General features: G+C 34.6%; 2 protein-coding genes across 2 annotated transcripts; both read right to left on the bottom strand.

Moving 5' to 3' along the window:
- Positions 1-5,929: 5,929 nt before the first annotated feature.
- Positions 5,930-8,042, bottom strand: LOC135073361 (carboxypeptidase Q-like). The gene is made up of 3 exons (XM_063967513.1): positions 7,834-8,042; positions 7,335-7,464; positions 5,930-7,070 (listed from the first exon to the last, which is right to left on the bottom strand). Exons 1-3 carry the CDS (start codon positions 8,019-8,021, stop codon positions 5,979-5,981), a joined length of 1,410 nt encoding a protein of 469 aa, XP_063823583.1. The 5' UTR covers positions 8,022-8,042; the 3' UTR covers positions 5,930-5,978.
- A 648-nt stretch (positions 8,043-8,690) lies between these two features.
- On the bottom strand, positions 8,691-11,904 carry LOC135073360 (carboxypeptidase Q-like). Its single transcript, XM_063967511.1, has 3 exons — positions 11,636-11,904; positions 9,946-10,075; positions 8,691-9,825 (listed from the first exon to the last, which is right to left on the bottom strand). Exons 1-3 carry the CDS (start codon positions 11,824-11,826, stop codon positions 8,734-8,736), a joined length of 1,413 nt encoding a protein of 470 aa, XP_063823581.1. The 5' UTR covers positions 11,827-11,904; the 3' UTR covers positions 8,691-8,733.
- Positions 11,905-12,203: the final 299 nt, after the last annotated feature.

The following is a 12,203-nucleotide window of genomic DNA, read 5'->3' as shown; positions in this document are numbered from 1 at the left end:
ATTTGAAAAGATATCAGTGTTCAACGATGACTTACCTATGTAGATTGTGAGCTTTGTGTTTATCTTATTTTAAAACGAATTATTTCGTTAAAAAGGAATATTAAGATTGTTTACAATATTGGACAAGCAAAGAAAAACAGACTTTAGTGTAGACATTAATCTCTTATTATTTGACTTTTTAGATGGTAAATAAATATAAAAGAAAATCACAACAAGGTTCTTGGAGTGAAGGTGTAATACTTCAGCTTAAAATCTTCAAAATACTAGAAGATAATGATTCAAGACTGCATTATTCAAAGAGAGTTCCTTCTGATTAGTTTTATGTTTTAATTTTTATGTTGTTTGATGAATTTTTATGTCTACAATCTATTTTTTCGCAATAAAGAAAGTATGATTCTCATTCTGTGTTTGAATAGAGACATTCCTTATTATTCAAAGGTCAAAATTATATAGTAAAAATAAAAAACAACTATTGCCCTCTGCATGCCCGTTTTGCCCGTGTGCCGGTGCTCGCTTTAGGCCACCCCCTCGGGCAAAGTGAGCAAGTGATAGTGTTTCGTATTTGAGTGCCTACTTTTTATATATTAGACAAATGAATGATTTGAAAACGCCATGTCAAACTACAATAAATGTAGTAACTGATCACGATAAAAACTTATTCCGTTTTGCTTATTCTGTGTGTTTTTTTCCTACTTTACCTTAAGGTGCCCGCTTTGGGCCAGTCTCCCCTAAACATCAATTTACAGTAAAAGTTTTTATTATTTCGTTACTGATGTGCAAACACACGCCGACATCTTTGCAGTATTATATTCAGGATTGAGCAGAAATTGTAAAAACATTAACTAAAATCAATATCATCGTGGATTCAGCATTACCAACAAACAGTTTGTAAATATTTGCTCGTTCGCTGTTGTTTAATGTGCCAACTCTACAATATTCTCTTGACACTATAATAGTCCAGCCACGGTAACACAATATTGTTACGCTTGAAATACATATTAAAATGACATTGACTCATTATAAATGAATCTAGCAATCGGTAGATTTTGGTGGTTGGTAGAAAAAAGTGGGTAATTTTGTTGTTTGACGCTCATCGGGTAAATCTTAAATGCATTTGGCTGAAATGATAAGTACAAACAACGCCACATCAAACGAATCACTGTGATACCTTATAGAGTTATATTAAGTGTTATTTTGCAACAAAAATGTAGGTATATTCTGATGTGCTCTCGCTTACTAAGGAAAGTCCAATGTCCCTGAAACCAGCCCATGAAGTATCATTTATGAATCAAGCATTGAATGTAAAAGTAGTTCACTCAATAATATATCTAGCTAGATATTATGACTCTATATTCATAGATAAATGCTGTCCATGACATCTGGGACGCGATATGCGCAGCTATGTTGCTTGGTGGAGGTCGAATTACAACGCCAGCTGCGGTGCCGGGTTTCAGTCTTGCAGGGCAAATGTTAAAGCTATTGTGCTTGCCCACTTTTTCCCAGTCTCTGCCAGCAATGTTTTTGTTGTATGAGGGAATTTTTACTTAGTCATCCTAAGGAATGAAGACAAAAGTAAGAGTTTAAGTTGATAAATTAATGAAAATACTAGTACATAGGGTGTTTTAATATCGTGCGGATTTAATCACGGATGCGGGATTGTCTCGCGTCACAAGCGTGCGTATTCCACGCATTCCAATCAATTAAGGCTGAGTTGCACCATCTCACTTTAACTTTAACGAACCCCAAATATCTGTAACTCCATACAAAAAGCACCGGTTAAAGTTATAGTTACGGTTAAGGTAAGTTGGTGCAACTCAGCCTAATAATCCTACTTGTAGGAAATTGACACTTGACGCGGGTGTCACGCATGTGAGGCAATCTCACGTGCGTAAAAGCCACACGATATTATAAACACCCATAAATGTAGGCAAAATTAAATATGTAATAAAATTAGTTATTAGGTCAGATACATACCTAACGTTCATTAAAATTTCTCAAACAAAACAAAACGATGGTTCTTTGTCTTACCACTGATCTTCAATATAAACGAGCGCCAATAGAAGCCAATTGCCCCTTTTGTTGGCTTTGTTGACGAAAGTTTGGTTTGTTTTTGTTCAATCATTGAATATTTTAAGATGGTTGAACAAATTCAAATACAGAATGCTTTTGTAAACTATTATGAATTAAAATATACAATTTATAGTGGTGTATAATGAACGCTTGAGCGGTGCGATTTATAATCTCTCAAGCAAGCGAGCATTGTTTTTCTTTAGCTACGTAATCACGTTTTGGTAAAATAGCTATAATATGCTGTATAACAATAACAACTTTATATATGGTTCAATCAAATTAATACATTACCAAATCAAGTATGTGAATTTTAAGATTTAGATCCAGATTGGATTTAGCTTCAACCTAATTTAAACCTATAATAAAGTGATCTCACTCGATTATTTCTAAAATATACAAGATATTGAAAGTCTGATATGTTTCACGAGCTCGTGAAACACTTTCATGATCAGTAACCAATATTTCGATATCTTGTATAGTTTAAATATAATCGAGTGAGATCACTTATCGCTTCCACCCTGTATAGTCTGGTTTAAAATAACAACAGAACTAAACATCCTACATTGTTACTCTGTGCATTACATTCAGATTATTTTATTCTCTCGTAAATCTTTCATTATCTTGATTTGTTTTATGAGTCCCCATTAGTTATTTTAATTTACTCCATAAACCACAGTTACGGATTACCATACTAATCATAGCTGAATTATGAGCCATTTATTGTTGTAATGTGAGCTACTTATTTTAAGGCGAATGCACATGACAAGTTAAAGTTGATCTAGCTATTTATTTTAAGCTAAAAGTCCCCTCATTTATACAGGGTGATTTTGTAATCAGTGTCCAAATTTTTAGGAGCGACTCAGAATCAGTACCTTTATTTACGTAAAGAAAAATTTTTTTTTTCATATTTAATTATTTTTATGGCGGTTTCAAAATTGGCACACATGAATAATTTGCTTCGTTCATAGAGAAATACGTACACACAGTTAAATGCAAAGCTTAATAAACATAATGGTGCGAGAAAATAAGCCTTAATTTTTTTAAAATAGGGTTAAGCTTAATTACTCCTTTTTTTTAAATAAATGGATAATTCTGGTGTATTGTGAATTCGGATGAGTTGTGCCGTGTTCTGTGTTCGACAAAATAGTTTATTGCATTTTTGTCAAACACAGAACTGACAGAACAGAATTGCAGGTTAGTTACTTCAAAATCAATCAATTAAAAAAGAAGAAAGTCAGTAGTTCTATTTTCAAATATTGTTTTTTCTTTCTTTTTACCTTATTATTTGAGTCTTGCTTTTTTTGGGGGAAAAACTTTTGTCTTTTGTCTGGCTTGAAAGCGTTGTATTTCTTTACTGGCAATTCATAATTAAATAGCCGAAGTTGCAGACATGGGATGTTATTAGCCGGCTGCCGTCACGGCTCAATGGAGCAGATGATGGGATATCGAACCTGGATCGGTTCCTGGAGATATTACGACAATATTTATAAGGAATTTATATAATTAGATATCCGCTGTTAGGATGAAGCGATAACAACTTTATTAATTAGAAGATCATGTTTTTGGGTCGGATAATATTTGGCGTGCGAGTAATGACACTCGTATATCATAATAAAGTAATCGATATAATAATATTACCGATGGCTTTACGTCTTAAATTATTTATTGAAATATCTAAATATAGTCATATCCAGTGGCTAATAAATCACATCCAAATTAGTTGTCTGTCACTTTAATTTATCATCAATTATATGGAAACATATTTAATTAAAGTGAGGAGGTAAAGTAGACAAAGTACTAAGGACTTGTAATTACAAATGTAAAAAAATATTCATGCCAGTCTGGCTTGGTAATTAGCGTACCTACCGAATTCATAGAGGGTCGTGGGTTGTATACTGTGTTAAATATTAAGGCTCGGTTGCACCATCTAACTTTAACTTTAACAAATGTTAAAAATCTGTCATTCCATACAAAATACGCCGGTTTTCGTTATAGTCACGGTTAAAGTTAGGTGGTGTAACTCAGTCTAAGATCAGATGTACTCATTGTTAAACAGTATTACTTATTATTGTTTCCCAGATTCCTGTACGACTAAGCTCTAAAATGCTAAACCACTTTTCAAACCCGTTTTCTTTTAACCGTCGCAAAAATAATGTGATTTACCCGCGTAAAAACATTTTACACCTTACGTGCTCCGACAGCCACTTTCCTAGACAGCCGTTTATTTTTATTAGAATGGCCACGATACGATAACATAATTTAGAGCCTTTATCGTGGGGCCAATCGCGTCGACCAAGAAAAATATTCGCTTTTCTTCTCATTTTGAACGCATCTTCATGATATTTCTTATCGTTGACATTCATAAAGATAAGTAAACGGAGAAAATGAATTTGAATTACTGATAAATCTGATAATACCGCCAGAATCTAGGGTTTAGTTTGTTCTTTGTTGTTAAAATCGACCATTGACGCACTTAATGCTTTCTCACCCAGTCAAGTAACAAGGGAGGCAGAAATAATGCATATAGAATATAAACAACTCAATAAATAATTGTGTGTAGAGACCCATAGTTATCCTTGAATTTGTAATAACCTAGGCAATACTAGGCATAAAATCTAAGCGACTCTCTATTAGCTTTTTAATTAAGGAAAACAGGTTTTTGTTATCCCAAGGCAAGATGTTATGATAAATTAAGAAAATTATGATAAAAAGTTTAAACTGATGAGTTAATGTTGTTTTTTTTTTTACTTATTCCATTTCCAATTATTTTATTGCATTTCCAATGATTAGGCAACATATTTGTTTTAGGATTATGTTGACAAAGTTTTTGAAAGCACTTAAATTGTTTTCGTCATCACACTCTTATAATATTTTAGATAAAAATTACTTAACATGAAGATTGCGATATTTATCTACTTTATCAAAGTGATACACTTCTATCTAAACTCTAGACTGTAGATTAGGTACTTACCAATTTTCAAGTGCATTTTGACATAGTTTGGAAACAAAAGACAACTTAACAATGCCATATGGTTTTTCATTTTTCATGGATTAGTACTTACACCAGTTATTGCAATAAAAAGAAAGAGAGTAAATTTATTTTCTGCTAAGAAACACCACTTTCTTTTCTGATAAGAAACAAACATAAGCATAATTTATATAATAATCACATTATTTTGAACTTTGATGTTTTAAGTTAAAATTCAAAAACAATGAAAAAATTCACATTAAAGGTCTGAAGTAAGGCAAAGTTTTGTCTCTTAAAATCTGGAGACTATTGTGCCTGTTTTCACCATCAATCCCTAATTTTTAAGTGACCCCTTTGGTAACGAATGACAGGAATTTTGTTTTCATAGGGGTCACTCAAAAAATAGGGATTGATGGTGAAAACGGGAATAATTTCTTTTAAGTTGACGAATAGTGTAATAGACTGTAGTCTCCAGCGATTCATGAGCAGCAGCAACATCAAAATCTTCAATCTTTATCAACAAAATATCTAACAAGCTTCCCAAGCCCCAAGGGACAAACGAGGAATATCTCAACATTCCTTTAGATAAACTTCACAAGTTATGGGGCAGAAAACCGGGCCAATAAACATTCTGCGCTGTGAAATACCTCTCCATTTGAACTGAATGAACGCCTAAATTGTAATGCCTACCGCGAAAATTGTTAAAGGACTACAATTACATTTTCCTCTGGAAACTGTAAAATGTTGTATTTCTGCTTGTAATCATTTAATAAAGTGAAATAATATAAAGTCAATTTTGGATTCAGTATTATTTTTAAAAGAATAAAAATTGGTGTATAATTATAACACACCATGAACAAGGTACTTTTGTTTGAATAAAACAATGAAACATTTGCATTTTGTTACGGTTATTTAATCGTTGTAATGCATAAGAATAATATTATCGTGGAATGTCCTTGGAAATGTCAGCGATGACGTAAGCAGCAGCAGTCCAAAAAGCTGCTCCTAGATCGAGTTCTTGCTCATCTTCTACGTTCATTGTATCTCCCTCTGTGTGATGGAACCAAAAGTACATGCTGTTATCATTATGAAGACTGGCACCAGGTACACCAGTTTGTATAATAACAGCAATATCAGATCCAGGGCTATTATCTTCTACTAAGGTCGTAGCGTTTATGGATTTAAACAACTTCAAGATTTCTTTTATGATACAACGAGTTTCTGCGTTGCCAGCGACTGCTAAGCCAAGAGGAGCAAATGTGCCTTCATCGGATTCCATAATGAAGTTAATATTATCAGCTTCACTCCTATGTTTTTCTTCGTAAGCTTTAGCCCCTATAAGGCCTAATTCTTCTGCAGTCCAAAATATTGAACGGATTGTTCTCCTTGGTTTTAGATTCAAACGCTTAAGGATTACAGGCACCGCCCAACTCACAAATAAGCCACCGCCATCATCCATAGCGCCCTGGCCGACGTCCCAGCTGTCTATATGCCCTGATACTATAACCAGTTTTTCTGGTTTTTCAGTGCCTTTATAATCAACTAAGGTGTTTCTTGAAATTTTGGTGTCGTCTGTTGAAAACATTTTGAGGTTCAATACAATTTTTTCTCCGCGTGAATATATTCTTCTGAGTAAATCAGCATCTTCCAAAGTGATAGCTGCTGCTGGTATCTTTGGAACATTTTCATCATAGTTTTGACTGCCAGCGTGTGGTGAATTGATTGAGAATGGCGTAATTGATCTCAGTAACGATGCTACGGCACCTTTTGCGGCAGCTTTCGCTGCCCCTTGGGATCTGTATTGTACAGTCTCACCGTAAGTTGTGAAAATGGGGTCATATAGAACTATTTTGCCTTCTATATCACTATTAGAATATTTATCTAGTTCTGCAAAACTGTTGACGACGACAATTTCAGCAGTGACTCCTTCAGGGGGGGTAGTAACGCTCCGGCCTAGTCCCAATAGAGCCATATTCTTGACTCTTGGCTCGAGCATGGTCAGAGTTTCCTCGCCTCTAGTCCAATGAGGAACCTGTTAGTAAAGATGTACTAATATTAGAATAATGATTTTTTTGAATGTTTAGTTTGTTACATTGTTACTGTACCTAAATCTGACATTGTTTTATCAATATTCAATAAAAGAGCAAACTATATCGTACTAACAAAAGTAGGTGTATAGTATAGAAATTAGATTTTAAGCCTTTGTTTAACATGCGTGTAACTTTTATTATTATGGCAGTTATGATTTCGATTTTGTTTGATACCGATCAATTGATTTTATAAGACGTGGCGTTACCGTTAATTCTTCTGTTGTAATGTCATTAATATTCTCATCACGCGTCAATTGAATCATATAATCGATTGATTGTTCCAACACCTCCGTGCCTGATGGTCGGGCTCCAAATTTATCGACGAACTTCGCTAATCTGTAACAAACACAAATATTACTAAAAGTAGAGACACGTCACATGAAAGTGGGTTTCACGTGCATTTAGAAAAGGTCATAATGTTTATACACCATGAAATCTAGTTTTAATAAATTAATCCTTTTCGAATAAAATAGTAAGTAAACTAGATATTTCTATAAGTGCTTAAATTGTTTTAAACAAGGTTTTGATTAATCAAACACGAAGGAAAAAGTCACATGAAATAAATTATGTAGGTACTCGTAAAAGGATTTAATGGATTTACTGAGTATCTATATAAAAAAAGTTTTGACCTAGATTTTCCATTTACTTATTATCAGGTAAGATTAAAGATAAAATAAGCTAATATTAAAAATTCAATCGACTTACTCGTTATAAGTTTGGCCCTTATACTCGCCTTCGATCACATAATTTAGGATTTCATTGACTACATTTTCGTATGACGCGATCTCTGCTATCAAGTCATCACCTAATAGCTCATTGCACACATCATCTTTATATACGACTTTGGCACTTATCAAACTTAGAACTGCAAACAGAAGCACTACCACCTTCATCTTGCAACTGAATATGGCAGAATTTCGCTTCGAGTTAGCCTATTTATGTAACATCAATCCTATCTTATCGATAAGTAGAGAAAATATCTTCAGCTGTCTAAACGTCTATTTTCATTTACTCAAGCGATGTCCGACTGACAGGTGAGGCTCCTGCCGCTATGGCACAATAAAAACTTATTATAGTAGGCTCACAGAAATGCCTCCTCTCACCGCCAAAGCATCGACATGAATCGACGACTTTTGACATGTTGTCAAAAGTCTTATGCCCGTATTCACAAACGATGCTTGCTTATACATTCACTTAAGTGAAGCAGGAAATCGAACGCACAGCGTTGAATAGAGCTCTGTGATTGGTTCGTGTGTCACTCTGTGTGTCCACGCGCACTGTGAGACGTCATAGTAATGTTTGTGAATACGGGCGTTAGAAGGTTTGAGTCGTCGATATGATTCTTTAGAAATTAAGCAGCAATTTCTTTCTAATACCTATTACACAAAGTGCAGTATGTACTATGAACAATTTTGAAAACTTAAATCACTGAAACTTAACTGAAATACCTACACTATCTATAAAATTTTATAGTTTTTATTTTTAGGAAATGTACTAAAAATTGTGCAAAATTACCTATCGTAAAATAGGTTTATTTGAATAAAATAATGAAACAATTTGCATTTTATTATGGTGATTTAATCGCTGTAATGTGTTAGAATAACTTTATCGTGGAATGTCCTTGGAAATGTCAGCGATGACGTAAGCAGCAGCAGTCCAAAAAGCTGCTCCTAGATCGAGTTCGTGCTCATCTTCTACGTTCATTGTATCTCCCTCTGTGTGATGGAACCAAAAGTACATGCTGTTATCATTATGAAGACTGGCACCAGGTACACCAGTTTCTACGATGACAGTAATATCAGAACCAGGGCTATCATCTTCTATCAAAGTCGTGGCATTTATGGATTTAAATAATTTTAAGACTTCTTTTATGATACAACGAGCCTCTGCGTTGCCAGCGACTCTTAAGCCAAGGGGAGCAAATGTGCCTTCATCTGATTCCATTATGAGGTTTATATTATCAGCTTCATGCCTATGTTTTTCTTCGTAAGCTTTAGCCCCTATAAGGCCTAATTCTTCTGCAGTCCAAAATATTGAACGGATTGTTCTCCTTGGTTTTAGATTCAAACGATTAAGGATAACAGGGACCGCCCAACTGACAAATAAGCCACCTCCATCATCCATAGCGCCCTGGCCGACGTCCCAGCTGTCTATATGCCCTGATACTATAACTAGTTTTTCTGGTTTTTCAGTGCCTTTATAATCAACTAAGGTGTTTCTTGAAATTTTGGTTTCGGATGTTGAAAACATTTTGAGATTCAAAACAATTTTTTCGCCGCGTGAATATATCCTCTTAAGTAAATCAGCATCTTCTAAAGTGATAGCTGCTGCTGGTATCTTTGGTACATTGTCGTCATAAGCTTGCATCCCGGCATGTGGTGAATTGATTGAGAATGGCGTGACCGATCTCAGTAACGATGCTACGGCACCTTTTGCCGCTGCTTTCACTGCCCCTCGGGATCGGTATTGTACAGTCTCACCGTAATTTGTATAGAGAGCATCATATAGAACTATTTTGCCTTCTATGTCACTGTCAGGATGTTTATCTAAGTCAGCAAAACTCTTGACGATGACAACTTCTGCGGTGATTCCTTCAGGGGGGGTAGAAACACTCGGGCCTAATCCCAACAGGGCCATATTCTTGACTCTCGGCTCGAGCATAGTCAATTCTTCTTCGCCTCTAGCCCAACGAGGAACCTGTTAATGAACACCGTATTAGTTTAGTGTAATGTTGTGTCATTTTACGAGTAAGCATAATTGATGTCAAACTATGAAGATTTACTGCGGCAAGAAATTATTATAAGTGATGTAGGTTACCGTTAATTCTTCTGTTGTAATATCATCAATATTTTCATCACGGGTCAATTGAATCATATAGTCGATTGCATGCTCCAACACCTCCGTGCCTGATGGTCGAGCTCCAAATTTATCGACGAACTTCGCTAATCTGTAACAAACACAAATACGAGTAAATTATTGAAAGTTGACATTGGTGTCCCTGTAAGTAATAAAAATATTTACTGTAAATTGTTAAAATGACAAAGATACATTTTTCAGTTGAATATTATAGTAGGAGTTATAAAAATGTCAACCTTATTGCTCTATGAGCGATGACTATAAATTTAAAGTAATAAGACAATGAACTGTAAATCAACTTAGTTTTTCTCCTAACAATATTTCAATATGCAAAATAGATAAATATTTGACGCGATTGGTATGGTCGCTTTTTCCACTCAGTGTTAACTCACTGATCCTTTTTTTGCTGTGGCTATAACATCTTTCGTAAACTTTTTGTGCGTATCTCGTCGATTTATCTAAAAAGATTGTCGTTCCGCTTGAATAATGTATTAATTTTGTCTCGTTTTCCGTCTACTGACGGAACTGTAGATTTGAATCACCAAAAAGATGTTTCAGTTTCCTTTGTGCCTAGTTTACTTGTAAAAATATTCTCATCTGAATATGAATGAATTGTGATTGGCACTGTCTGTTGGGGGACCATTGTTATTTTAGGTAAATTGTTTGAATGAGGAAGGAACATTATTCTTCAGACGTAGTACTTTTCCGTGCAAAAATTTGTTTTTCTTTTAACTATAATCCATATCATGAAATTGTTTTTCTATGCTTTAAGTGTTTCATTTAATTAACTCTTGAGATTTCGTTCGCGTTAATTAAAAAAACGTTAATTAGAACATAATATTAAGCTGTTACTATAGGCAACACTTGTGAGTACGTAGGTATTCGGTAGGTAATGTAATAAAAGTCGTATTTATCTTTATCTTTAAGCAAAAGTGTGAGATTACATAGGTACTTTACAATTTTCTTTGGAGTCCCTTAATTCGGCTTGCCTCAAAATCCGTTGTTAGCTGACGTCTCCTAGCTATAAATTACGTACCTATCAGACAAATTTTAGCTTAGTAGGTCAACTAGGTCGAAACTCCGAGTTTAGTCAGTGAGTGATTGAGTGACTTACGCTTCTTTAATATAGAGCTTAGGTCATTGTTAACGTAAAGTCATACTATTATTGGATCTCTCTTGTTTTGTTTAACCTCAATTCCACATGAAGGTAAGTGATGGATTCTAAGATGGAGCATGTTTTTATTATTAAAACCAATAATTTATTTTTATTTCTTTCTTTTTAATATCTAATTTTGGATTTAAGCAAAGTAACGCCTGATACTATTAATTATGTTTAGATTCGCCAATAAATATTTTCAACTAAATACTATGCCAAAGACGAAACTTAGACTTTTTGCTCAACTCGCATGTTAAAGTTTAAAGTAAAGCTTGAGGTTAAGTACCTTTTGATTATTTAATAAACATTGTGTATTTACTACTTAAACATACATAAACTTGTAATAAATGCTCATACAACCACAAAAAAATCCTTTACTTGTCCCACAATGAACCGTCTTATAAATCAAAGTCGACATATTTGCTATCGAAAAACGAAACCTTATCGTGAAATATGTTCTGCGAAGGGGATTTTGTTAATGCGAACAATACTTACTCTTGGTAGGTTTTCCCTTTGTATGGCCCAGAAACTACATACTCTATTATACGTTTGACGACGGGTTCGTACGAGGCGATTTCGGCGGCCAGTCCTCCGATGTCACAGGAATTGTGCCCCGAACGGGAATTCGACGCACTGTCCACTGTCAACGAAACAAGTAAACACACGAATGTGACTAACACAAACATTTTGTTTATTCCTTATCAGCAACGCACAGTGCGACCATTCTCGACGGCTACGCGCTCGTATCTAAAATTAAACAGTAGAGCTCACTGCTACACCCAGAACATGTATTAATATTAAATCATTAAACGAAACGCCCATGATTCAAAACTAAGGTGACGTAATGACTAAGAAAACTTGTTAATAGGTCTAGGTTTTTATATAAATTGTGTATTTGTGATATAAGCTATGAGGCATTTACTAAGGTGAAGGTTACGACAGTGACCCTAATAGTTATGACCTCTTTGGAGTACATGTTTGTCGCAAAATAGCGCTTATAACAACTGCATTTAAGGCTTTGGTTCTTAGCTTGAGATTCTGTCGTCTGTCCTAGAAGCGTAAC

This window comes from Ostrinia nubilalis, chromosome 7 (assembly GCF_963855985.1).
Source record: "Ostrinia nubilalis chromosome 7, ilOstNubi1.1, whole genome shotgun sequence".
Lineage (NCBI taxonomy): Eukaryota > Metazoa > Arthropoda > Insecta > Lepidoptera > Crambidae > Ostrinia > Ostrinia nubilalis.
Note: the sequence above shows the minus strand (reverse complement) of the source record. Positions and strands in the feature narration are given on the sequence as shown.